Source organism: Tasmannia lanceolata, unplaced genomic scaffold (assembly GCF_043159265.1).
Source record: "Tasmannia lanceolata isolate RefF3 unplaced genomic scaffold, GAP_Taslan_0.1 ptg000018l, whole genome shotgun sequence".
In the NCBI taxonomy this organism is placed as follows: domain Eukaryota; kingdom Viridiplantae; phylum Streptophyta; class Magnoliopsida; order Canellales; family Winteraceae; genus Tasmannia; species Tasmannia lanceolata.
Window position 1 is genome coordinate 5,433,419 of NW_027518695.1, and position 13,150 is coordinate 5,446,568.

The window sequence follows — 13,150 nt, forward strand, 5'->3', positions numbered from 1 at the left end:
CTCTCGTGAGTTGGTGTTTTTATAGAAATATTAGTTTTGGATTTTGAGAACTGATTGTGAGTCCAAAAATTGATTATTAGACTAAAATTTATTGTCTCATCTAGCCGCTCATTTTTAAATATTCTATACTATTTTTTTTTTAATTCTACGAGCCCTCTGTTTTATGGGATTGCTAGCGTCCATTGTAGAAGGCATTTCACGGATGGTCTGTTGCATGTGAGTGCAGCCACTTCATTAATGAAGACAAAATCTGCAGAATAGTGAGCATGTGTGGCTGTTCTCATATGCAACAGACCATCTGTGAAATGCCTTCTGCAATGGATGCTAGCAAATACCCCATTTTATACAGCGAGAACAAAGAAGACTACCAAAAAAAGAGAGAGAGAGAGAGAGAAGAGAAGAGAAATGATATTTCCACCATCTTTTTTGGATGGAATGCATGCTAGAAAATTTTGTAATGCATACAAGAAAATGTTCTGATTCTTTTCAACCATTTATTTTCAAATTAATAAATTTAACTTAGATGTCTTGATATTACACCCCACAATACACACTTGAAAAGGCTATGAATTTTTTCTCACATATTTTTTTTTCTCATATTAATATGATTAAGTAAACGGTACTGATATTTACACCCCCTTATTCTTTATAGTAGCACACCCACTATTTTTCCCTTCAAATCACCCAACAAGAAGTTAGTACATAACTAAGAAGTGATCAGAAACCCCGGCGACAAATTAAGTCACGCAATTCTAGATTTTTGACATAAGCCTGTTTGGTTTGTTAATTAATCTGTCTTTCACGTAAATTAAGCCCACCTTCTTTAACCTTTCTTCTTTGAGCTTCTCTATAGTCGCAGAGAAATTAAAAAAAAAACACAGAATGCTTTCTCATGATCTCCTCACTCATTGCCCTCTGAAATCTCAACTCTCACCAACCCTCTCTGCTCCCCTCACACTCTGGCTTCACATAAATTCCATGAAATTTTTTTTCATGGTTGCCAAACATGCCCTTAGGGGTTTTTTTACATGTTACTTCTAAAACACAGAAACTCCACTGCATAAAATAGAAATACAAACATCTCCCTCCCTTATCTAGCCGATTTCCTCCTTGTGCTTAAACAGAATTTTGTACCCAAATACTTTTTTGCAAGTCAGCAAAGCTCATTTAATATCTCTATATTAGTGTCATCTTCCCAACCCTATTATTCTCCATCCATTTCCCATGTAAAAAACATGCCAATACAATTCTCATACATGTATGCATGCATGTTGGGATGATTATATGCGTATGCATGTATGCAGTGCCCTTACATATGTATACAAGTGGGTGGGCCTAATCACATGGCAATATATGGATGGGCATGCATAAGTGCTTACATGGATGCATGCATGTTTGATGGCATGGGGGTTTTGTGATCTCTTTGGAAAAAGAAGATTCTCAAAGCCAAGTGCAAGAGATACTTAGATACTGATCCATGTCAAGAATACACAATGAAAAAATACCCAAGGAAAAAGAAAAACTACCAACAGACAAAATGTTGGTATGCTGAACTACACCTTTGCATCAAAAAGTCTAGAAACTAAATGCTCAAGGCAATCTAGAGAACTGGTTTGTGTGAGAATCCCTTGGAACAAACACAGGAAGCTGGGAAGATCTTCCCCTACTCTCTGACTCACCCTGCTGAGGATTTGAGCTAGATGTTCCCTCCAAAACGCTTCTCGATGACGACAAACCCATGTTCCTCGAACCCCTGGGTAGCTCTTCATTCAGAAGAGGACCTCCAAAGAAAATAGACTGGCCCGTGTAGAGAAGCTCTGTCCCAGCGGCTCGAGAAGAGGACCCAATGGTGTTTTGTAGATAACTTCTAGAGACTGGTATAGAAGTAAAACGGCCAGCTTCCTGATCCCAAACAACCGAGGATCTTGGATTCTCAGCAACACCCACAATGTCTCTTCTAATCGGGGCTTGGTCTAAATTATCTCCAGTAGTTGCACTGTCATACCCATCATTTGTGTTCACTGACCACGGAGATCGATCTGCATTAGAAGGTTGATGATGCTCCAATGGAGTACCAATTCCAACTGAATTGTTCATGTAACGAGGACTGCTAGAACTACTTGGTGGATAAGAATTCTTTAGAGGGGATGACCTCACACTGCCCATTCTAGCATCTTTGTTGAACCCAATATCTGTACTAATGGTACTACTTCTTCCGCTTATATTTCCACTCGAGCATTGATCTGTATCGTATTGATGACGAGAACGGATAGGCCGCAGCACGGATGATGACGCTCTAGCTTTGGCTGCAGCTCGCATTGCCTCTTTCGAGTCCAATTTTGCAAGCTTCCATGTGCTGATTCGGACCGGTCGCTTGGGTAATCTTTTACTCCATTCAGATGTTTCGATGGCATCCGGATCGACCGTTGATGGCACTCGTCTAGGGTTCAAATGTGGGATTATCTCATCCTGTTTTTAGGTACCAAAATGAGTATAATTGAAGAATTAAGTCAAATTTTCCTAATTTTGTTGTTTCATGTCCGCAATGCCCGTGTTGCATAATACTAGATAATACATTATGCAACTTACAAAGCAAAGTGTATGTTGATATCAGACATGGATGGAAGGTAATAGACATGGCGGCCCCAGAAAACCCACACTATGACACACTTATACTGAAAATAAGTATAAGAAGACAACAAACAAATTAAGGGGTTTTACCTAATACCCATGCTAACATAATTTGATGTTGAAAGTTTGATATTGAAAGGAACAGAGCCTAAGGGAATTTCAAAAATAATGCAATGTCTGCCAGTTTCAAAAGTTGAAGGTAATCTAATTCACTCATCATGCAAAGACTAAAAGAAACATCCATCTTTTCAAGAAGTTAATTTTTGGAAGTTAGGGACCTCGTCACCAGCATATTTTAGTAATCCATAAACTTAAGAAAACTAAATTCACAAAAGATATGGAAGGTATTTCAATTATTTCCTGGAATTAATAGTATATCATGAGAGTAAAGAGCTTGGCAACTTAAAGAACCTGTGATAAGTTACTGGCAAAACTAGATTGCTTCTTTATTTTTGACAGATAAGGAGGAATTGCAGAGGGTAAAATGCTAATAAAACAATCTAAAAATAACAGTCTAAACCTCGGTTAAATGAAGGTTATGGGAGCAGATTTGGGTGAAGAAAAAGGGAGTTGGCATTTCTAAAAACATGTGGGAAGCAAAAGCACCTAAGAAGAGTATATATTATAAAACTAAATAAATTGAAATCAGAGTTGAATAAGTGAAGGAACCTGACAAAAAGATAGGAGGCACAATATGAAATATAATACACTAAAGGGGGACGATATTTCCACCCTGTCTTGGTATCTTTCGCCCTAGCTTTGTTTTAGAATTTTCTGCTGGCTATAAAACATTTCCAAATGAGAAGCTGTCCAAGCCAATGAAAGAGTCTTAATGGGTAAAGCAGGTGTGGAACCTTGGCTAGAATATTCCTGCTACTATGGCTTTAAACGCAAGAAATGGAAAAAGCCTCAGCTCTAAGGGCACGCTCGGCTACCATGATTTTTTTTTCCTGGAAAATTAGCTTACCCAGTGGTGAGAGATCGTGGGAGAGGGATATATACGAGAGGGATTGAGTGAGGAGACTGCATGAAAAACCAGGAAACGAAAAAATCCACTCAAAATATGATTATATTTTTCCTGATTTTTTAGCCACTTCTCACCTTCAACTGAGTCATGCCCTCTCAAGTCTCACCTCCCACCTGCCCCACACCTCTCTCACCACTTGGAGACACTAATTTATCATGAAAAAAAAATTCCTGGCTGCCAGACATGGCTTAATAAGCAATAATATGATAGAATATAGATACCTGGTGGTCGACAAAAATTCTTGGAGGTGTACACCAGGCATCTTTATACTGCAACCCAAAGGGACTTCCTCCGCTTAAGGCAGTCACAACTGAGCTGATTGGTGAAGATGGGAGACTTTGTGGATCCTCACTTACAGATGGCCCAGGTGGCTCATTTTGTGTTCTCATAGCAACAACATACTCATATGTTGTGATACCCTATAAAAAGTTCAGATACAATTCTATTATATAGTTGCAAAAGAAACCGTTAGAGAAATGGAAGAGAGGGAGGTAGAAGGTAAAAAGCAACACACCTTCCTTATTAATAGTATATGGAAGAAGAATAGTTCCCCCAAAGGAACAGTAGCCAACAGAGAAACAGCTGTACATAGGGCCTGAAATAACGGGATCCGTAATTAAAAAAAAGGTAATACCATGCCAAGGAAAAGAAAGTTTCCAGCGTACTACACAAAAATATTTAGCTGCATGTGAATAAGAAAGGAAAAGAAAACGAAATACAAGAGAAGCAATACAACCCATTAATATTTTTGTCTTTGTGATGATTCATCCCAGTTCTTAACACCATATCCATATAAATGATTAAATCTTGAACAGATATCCGATTTTCTGCGGTTCAGCCTTCTATAGTCAACATATTCCATGATAAGTTGTAACTAAGATAAGAGTTACTTAACTGTTTTAGTAGCACATACATTTGAATGGTCACCCAATCAAAGACGTGTAAGAGTAAAACTTCTAAACGCTGACATGGCAAAGTTTAACAAAGACAGTACTTTGATAATCTTAATTGGGGGTGGTTGGCAGAGCCGAGTGAAGTGGGAATTAATCACAAGAAAATTTAGAGGCCAAAAGGAACATATAAAAATATATAATTATAACTTCGTTATACAGCCAAGTAGAAGGAAATGTGCCGGATCATTGTATTTTCTCTCATTTTGTTGTAGCTTGAACACTGATTATTTCCAAAAAGATTGTCAGGATCACTTTTCATCGCAAAATATGTTCTTTGACACAGTTGAATATTTTAAGCCAGATATATTTTTGGTATATAACTGCTAATTTTCATATGAGGTTGGGATCTGGTTCCAGGCTTAGTGTAGAAGAACATGAAACAATTAACAATACAGAAAGCCATGGAAAAGAGCAAATTGATGAACAAGATACCTGAACATTCACAAAACATTAGATCAAACATTACGAATAGAAACTAAAATTTGAGAATTGATTGAAATATTTTGGTGAATCTATGATTATTCTTTTTTGAGGTTTTCTGAATCCGACACTAGTACCCGTTATGATGTAACATGGCTGGATTGAAGTTTTTTTTTTTTTTTAAATAAAAGAAAATAAAATTAATGGTCCTCTAATCACTGGGGTGCTTGCCAAACACAATCTCATGGGCTTCTGGTTGCGCTATTGGGCAATGGAGACATGGAAACTATGTTAATGAGATCGCATCTATTTGCTGGGATTCAATTTTTCCTTTTTCCTTTGTTCATATCCGTAAAAGTGCCAACAAGTTATCTGATAAGCTTGCTAAACCAGGTGTGCATTGGGAATCCCTGTAGGAACAGGAACCTCTGCCCCCATTGTAACTCTCTTTCTTATTAATCGATAACTTCTCAAAAAAAGAACAGCTCTAAGTATTCACTATACAGAGGACTCGCTAGCTGAAAAAATGAGATAATGATGCATACAGATAACTAATCTTTGTGTAGTGTTGATGACTTGATGACACTCCACAGATCGACACTTGAAGGGAAGAAAGTAATCATCCACTTGGAACACATTCAACTTAAAAGTTCAAAAAAAAAAAAGAGTGAAAAGATCCATGAAAAGTGTGACCTCCATCACTAATACAAATGGTAGAAATGACACACTCTTTCTGAGACAGAAAAATGTTCTATATTGTGAAGAAACATATATTCCAAATACAAAATGAGCTTATGAATAACCCGAATAACTATTTACAAAGTTTAAGATCTTGTTCTCATAGTTTCAACCAAAAGAAAAAAGACTGAAAACTTTCATCACAAGAACATTGCAACTAGACAGGCAGGGTCCAACATTGGTTATACGTACCACCACAGTAGCAAAGGGAGCCTGGGAGAACCCATCGCCAACCTTTTCAGTTATCTGAGTTTCAATAGACTTTTTATCAACGAAGCACCGCACAAGGACTGTGATACCAATTCCACATTCAACCATAACCTGATACAATAAATTATTAGAAATGACCATATGTTTTATATTCAGCAATAATTCAACTCATCTACATTACAGAAAGGAATTTCAATCCATCATAGAATCCAAACGGAACACAACTCCTAGTTTTGTACTCTTGATACTTACCCAAACAAGGCTTAAGGTCATAAGGGACACAAACGTTACGTAGTTTTTTCTCCCCACACAATTATTTATCCACTGCACCACAAAGACGAATAATTTGTATATGTCGGAGATATAGTGCCACACTGGTTCCAAAGGAAAAAAATGCTTACATACTCGACAATGATGATCAAATCCGTCGACACATTTGTCACAGCTTCTGCAATGTTTGCTGAACTTACTCACCTAAACAAAGAACAAACCCACAGCCATATAATGAACATATGCACTAAACCATGCTATCAGGATAAAATTTCAAAACTCTCCAGCTGGATACAATGGCAGGTCAAAAACTAAAGAAGCTTTAATCATAGAAAAGTCATATCCGAGGTTTTCGTTTCCAGATACATAAATGATTTTATGATCATTAATCATTAAAATCACAAATAAATGTTGAAAATTGTAAATGCAAGTAACAAATAAGAGATGATAGAACCGCGTTGATAGAGAAGACCATGTACTCCAAATTATGGAGAAGGCAAATAGTGTCAGACATGGCGAAGAAAGTTCGTATGAAAAAGAGAGGAATTACAGTATGATTCCTGGCCAAAGCAAAAAGACTTTTTCTCGGGCCAGGAAACCATATAGATAAGAACCATTGTTCCTGATCCAGACTGCTCATCGAAGTTCCATAGTGGATGGATTACGCCCCCAAAATCTCCCACAATAGAAATGTTAACCATCTGATTGGGGGTCCAACTCAACAGGAAAAATCCTACGGAATGGATGACATGTCCTATCCATTATGGACCCACCAACGAATGGTCAGCTCACTGAATGATGGATGCGACCAGTACAGCTACGGCCCTGATCAAAGCTTCTGTTTTGCTTACCCTAACATTGTATATATTTTATCAAAAGAACATCATACATAGACCCCATAGAGTTTAGTCATAGTTTCTAAATTGAGTAGCTTGTCTTTTAGCAAGTGATAATAGTCTTAAATTAGTTTCTCATTTCACTTAATATTGTTTTCCTACTGAGAACCTGATCTCGATCATGATGGTAGAACAATTGAATTGAAACCTGAGAAGCTAACTCACCCATACGACATTGCATGGATCAAAGGCGGAGTCAAGGTCTCAGCTAAAACCCGATGCCTTGTAAATTTTTCATTGGAAATGTTTATAAAGACTCGAGACTCCATTAGAGGTGTGCTATATTCTATTGGGAGGTCCTTGTCAGTTTGATCGTAAGGCCACACATAATGGGAAAAGAAAGCATATTCCTTCAATAAGGACGACAACAAAATAAATTTAATTCCCGTAAGAGATGTTCCTAGGCAGTCAAAGAACATGTTGACATCTTATCGACGATGAGGGTGGATACTAGGCTTCCGGATAAAAGCTGCTGTTTTGCTTACCCGTAATCTATAGTTCCATTATTTGGTCCTATAGCTTTGGTCCTATCAGTCATAGGCGTTGTTGGCTCCAATCGGGATGTCATCAGATCCTGTGTAGGAGGAGCCAATCCGTTAGTAGATTCGTGTGCATTGTTGCCTGTTTGATTAGGACCGTTAGAAAGGCCAAGTCCATCTTTGCTATTGTTGCTAGGGTCTCCGAGATGTCTAATTTCATCCAGATTAGTGTAGCGGACATTTTTGAGTCATTTATGGAGAACTATATGGATCAAAATGGGGACTACACCTCGGTTTAGTAGTGGATATCATCCCCACATAGATGGGCAGACAGATGGAGTCAATATCAGCCTTGGAAATTTATTGAGATGCTTAGCTGGAGAGACACCTCATCAATAGGGCTTAATTCTGAGCCAAGCAGAGTTTGCTTACAATAGTTCTATTACCAGTTTCACTGAAAGAACCCCTTTTGAAACCATATTTAGCCACTGCATTTCACTACCTTCAGTCAATGTAGTGCCGAAGAGGCGAAGACGAGGACTTCGTTCATCACATGAACGTGAAGGGAGTACAAAAAGAGGTGTTGGAGCGACTGCGAGCAAGCAACGAGAGGTATAAGGAGGCTATTGGTCAACATAGGAGAGAGAGAGACCATTTCTTCAGCTTGGGGGTTCTAGTGACGACATTCCCTCGACATGACCGGTTCATGATTGGAGCCACTCATCATACACATTTTGGAGTACAAAAACCCGAATGCTCATCTTCATCTGGCCTAAGATCTAACAGGTGTAACACTATGAATGTCCAGGTGGTGTAAGTAGAAACCCTTCGGTTTACTAATCATCTTCCATTCCATCCGATCATCGTCTTATAGCAACGATTAATGTGTGATTTTCTGTCTGGTTCGAAGATCACAGAAGAAAGGATTAGAAATATGCTTCCACCAAGCAATCACAACTATTAGAGCAAAACCTACTTGCACAAATATTATCCACGTGTACGGAATATAAACCCAACCTTAAAGGACCTAGGACTATGTATCTTTTTTTTTCCTGGAATGGTAGCAGATTTCATACAAAGAAAAATGGGAAGACCGAAATAGTTAACCTGGAACATACAAAGAGAGATGAAAGGAAAGCAAGAAAAAGAAACATGAGAAAAAACCACAAAACTCGAGGGAGGAAATCAAACATCTCCAACTCCGGTCTCACAACCCCATCCCTTGATATAGATGAAGGTGGTACCTCTGCATCTTGACCTCTTATATATATATAGTACGTTAATTTTTTTCTTTTATAATTACTATAGATGAAGGTGGTACCTCTGCATTGCATAATGTGCAGAACAAAGCATCTTCATCACTGGATTGTTGATGGGTAGCATCTACATCTTTGCGGCAATCATCTTTAACCAAAAATCCACAAAAGAAACCACCAATCTTCCCGCAGCAAGTCGAATTATGCTCAGCAGAAATTTCAGCAGTGTTCAACCGTATCTGGCTTGGTTCTTCAAGAGATGCTACATTGCCTAGTTTCACACCATTAAGAATTTACAAGTACAGAAAATGGACAATCAACACCAACTTCACAAAAATGTTATTATAAAGCACTCACCTGACAAATTATTTTTATCGGATGATATATAGGCCATTGTTTTGCCACGACCTATCAATATCCCAGGATCGGCGGGATCAATAGCTGTGCATCTAACATATAGAATGCCTACGAAAAGTGCCTAGAAAATTAAATAGAAAATAAGAAAATGGAGGAGCAAGAGAAGAGACACCACAGACAAAAATAAGATGCCCCAATCATTATAATCTTCATCTAGCACAAAAAAGTACTTACCACGGGAGTATAAATGCCCATTGCCACATATTCATATAGTAGATTCTTTCCAAGAAATGGAGCAAAAAAGGCATAGAATGCAACAACTAGCAAGCAAAAAACTGTTATTGCAACAACCTGCACACCAGCAAAAAAGAAGAATGAGGATCAAAGGTTACAAAAAAAATTAATCCATAAAACCATAAAAATGATGACTCAGCTAATGACTCGTCTAACATCACTCGGTTCAAGTGGCTGTTGAGCTAATTAAGCAAGAGAACATGCTACTAGATTAAAATAAAAACACTAGATGATAGTTGCAAAAGAACACAAAGGAGCATCAAACTACCACAATCATTCTTTTTGCTTGGCTGTAGAATCCCAGTATCATAAGTAGGAACAAGTAAGATTGTATCACCAGAAAGTCACGAGTACTCATGACTAAAAATACCAACAATATCAATATTTTCCTGCAAGACATTTTTATTATCTGATAAATGACCACAGAACCTTACTAAAAAGTACAAATAGGATAATTACAGTGGCAGAGCAGCAGAGATGCCCAAAGAGCAACATAGGTCACGACATTCCTTCTTTATGAAATGCATTTTAAAACCACATTTGCTTCCTGAAAAAACATAACAAAAAGAAGCAGCTATATGATACCCCTTTCTAACTCCCACAACTACTCAATTATGCTCTCCAATTGCCTAGGTACCAAGATTCTCCTTGAATATGTTACTTAAGGAGTCTCCCTCCACCAGGATCCCCAAAAGTGTGAAATTCAGCTTCATTAGAATCTTTGAATCACACCAAGGCCAAAGAAAGTCATCCTCTCTTTACTTCCTCTAAACATTCCCACCTTTTTTTCTTTTGAAACCATTAAAAAAACAGATATTTTCTTTTGATTGTTTCTAACAAAAGCATTTGATCTGTGTTCGAGTAATCTAGGCAAAGAGATGGATGGATTGAACAAGAGTTTTCTTGACTATAATAGTTATGAAATTTTCCATCATCTGAAATTCTCTACAAAGAAGAAAGCAGAAAATTACAGCTAATCTTGCTTGTGCCTGTGACAATGGCGAAGGCTTGACTCGGAAAGGAGATCATCAGTACTCAACTATGCTTGGATAGATGATAATGATGATCAAAACTGAAACAATTTCTAACAATTCAAACCCCATCCATAAGGTAGATATATCCTTCTCCTATGCTGAGCCAGACAAATAGTATTGCAAAGTACATGTACGCTTTTTTGGTAGGTAAGCTGGGATCGAACCTGCGACCTCAAGGTTGAAAAACTAAGTCTCAACCATTGTGAGCTGCAGGCCCATTCCCAAGTATATGTACTTCAAACAACATTTTCTAAGAAAATACTCTCCTATATCTTATATCACTAGAATTTTCTGTTAGGTAATAGAAATAACAGATTATAAATTACAAACGTAGGAACAATGTTGGCTCGTGGCCTGACCATAGGATATTAGAGATTATAAATTTATGGAGCATTAATTAAGAGAGCTCCAACTGTATTAGTAACCAAGTATTTTTCCAGCAACTTCTGCTCCAAAAAAAGAAAAAAAAAATATAGTTATATTTTTATAACTACCCAAGTAGGCTATACTCCAAGAATACATATTCTCAACAGCCAATATATGAGTGAATTCCATATAGTTAGAGTTCAATTGTGGATCTCCTTCTAGAATTCCTCATTTTCTTGAGAAGCAAACCAAGGTAGGTTCTTCTCAGCATATGTAAGACTCGCCCATTAAAGAGGTTATAACTTTATTTCACATTTTCACCAGTCCAAGTTGTGATTTTCAGAACTTAATAAATTTCTGGTGAACTGATTTAGATATAAGTATCAGGCATTCACAACATGCATACACAGGGCACAATGTAAAAATGTCTAGACAGGCTACACAAAAAAAGGTAAAATTCCTCCAAAATCAAGTATAATCTTCTACTATGCCTCTACGAAAGAAGAACAGAACAAACAACTTAATAATCTAAGACTACCAAATACAGCATATCTCAAGAATTAAAAGGTTCTAAATGAAACACACATTTCAAAAATAAATTAGAATCTCTTACCCACAAACATAACAAGAAATTAAACAAAAATGAATAGCATATTACCCAGAAAACACATACATTAAATGACTAAAAAAGATAAAACAAATAAATTAAATTAAAAATAGTACAAAGAGTTACCTGAAAAGTGTGGACGGGTAACTGCCATCCATGACGCCTCACCATGACAGAAATTTGATAAGAACTCGTCAACCAACAACATTACACTTGAAAATAATTAAAAAGAAAAGCAAAATAATGCTTTTCTTGTAAAACCAAGATCAGAAATCCAATCAAAATCACCAAAGCATACTAAGGTTTATGCTGTTTTGAGTCCTCAACTAAATGCCATGGAAGAAGCTATGGTTTTATCGGACTCTCTCTCTTTCTCTATCCACTTTCTGTTATAAATTATCCATCTTAAATTCCAAAGACACCCCTACTTCCTGACAAAATTTACTTTAATACCTTAATTTCTTGAACGGGAGAGTGATCATATGTGGGCCTTACCAGAATGTTTTCTTATGGAGTTTGGATCATGCACCTGGTGGGACCCTCTTTGGTATTCCAACGGTTAAGATCTTCTCTTATTATACCATCTTTAATTGTTTGCTCAGTAGCCTATAAATGGACACTCAATAACTGGAAATAGTCCCAAATTAATGGGTAAAAATACATTGATCGGATGGTTAGGAATTAGGATTATCTGATCAGATTGGGGTCATGGGGTAATCCATGGTGGGGTATACGGCATGAATTGCTAAGATAGTTCGAAGCCCGGGTCCACCTTTGTTCCATTGAAGCAATTTTCAGGCCATGTGTAATCCAATAGAAGGCTCACGATCAAAGGTGGGGATCAATATCGGAGATGGATTAACCCAAACAGAGTGCTTAATAGGGGCTGGGGGAGAAATTTCCAAATTTCCCTTTCATGGAAAATAGATTTTCTATGGATTTTTTTTCCATAATCGAACAAATTTCTTGTTTTCGAGGAAAACAACAAACATACTATGCCCTTAAATTTTATTTCCACAGAACAGTTTTTTTTCCATAGAAAATATTATTTTTCATAATTTTCTTTCGGGAAATGATTCAAAGGATTCAACGTTTGATTGCCACGTACACTGGAGTTGGGTGTCGCAAGTGATGAAAAGGGGCGCATTTATCATTTCCCTTTTCTTTCTCCTTGGATTCAAAAAATCCCAAGGCTATTATTGTAACTGGAAGTAACACACTCGCCCTCCTACTGTATTTATCACTATTTTAAACCAGAGGGGTCTGTGCTGAGTAAAAAAGGGGTGAGTATATCATTTCCCTATTGTTATTAGCCAATTAGAATGGTGTTGTTCAAAGCACATGCTATTTGTAGATACATAGGAAACATTCTCTTTCTGTAGAACTTATTGCGATGGTTGTAGAAATTACAGAATTTAGCGTGGCAATGGCAGAGACGTCAGTGGCTGATGCACACTAGACTCCTGCCTGACAATGGCAATAGAAGATTGCTGGGTTTTCTTTTCAGACATACAAGTATAAAACCTCATGGAGGAATTGTCACGTGGGCTAAGGGTACGAGGAAGCACAACACCTGTTTAGTAATTAATACACTGATACCTTATATAAAATG

The 13,150-nt window shown here is 37.3% G+C and overlaps 1 protein-coding gene across 3 annotated transcripts; it reads right to left on the reverse strand.

The window, feature by feature from the left end:
• Nucleotides 1–1,437: 1,437 nt before the first annotated feature.
• Nucleotides 1,438–11,923, reverse strand: LOC143851996 (putative protein S-acyltransferase 19). Of its 3 annotated transcripts, none has more exons than XM_077361505.1 (10): nt 11,665–11,923; nt 9,472–9,588; nt 9,238–9,358; nt 8,946–9,142; nt 6,385–6,453; nt 6,232–6,303; nt 5,962–6,090; nt 4,173–4,253; nt 3,880–4,077; nt 1,438–2,469 (listed from the first exon to the last, which is right to left on the reverse strand). In XM_077361505.1, exons 1-10 carry the CDS (start codon nt 11,707–11,709, stop codon nt 1,591–1,593), a joined length of 1,908 nt encoding a protein of 635 aa, XP_077217620.1. In that variant the 5' UTR covers nt 11,710–11,923; the 3' UTR covers nt 1,438–1,590. The 3 variants fall into 3 exon arrangements, with proteins under 3 accessions (XP_077217620.1, XP_077217619.1, XP_077217621.1); XM_077361504.1 differs by having other exon boundaries at nt 8,946–9,151; XM_077361506.1 differs by lacking the exon at nt 11,665–11,923 and having other exon boundaries at nt 8,946–9,151; nt 9,238–9,345; nt 9,472–9,567.
• Nucleotides 11,924–13,150: the final 1,227 nt, after the last annotated feature.

Excerpts from the sequence above, each read along its gene's own strand:
- LOC143851996 (XM_077361504.1), bottom strand. The coding sequence starts at position 11,709 with ATGGTGAGGCGTCATGGATGGCAGTTACCCGTCCACACTTTTCAG. Across the intron at positions 6,304-6,384 it reads GATTTGATCATCATTGTCGA|TGGATAAATAATTGTGTGGG; the intron begins GTATGTAAGCAT and ends TTTGTGGTGCAG. Across the intron at positions 4,254-5,961 it reads CTCCCTTTGCTACTGTGGTG|GCCCTATGTACAGCTGTTTC; the intron begins GTACGTATAACC and ends CCGTTATTTCAG.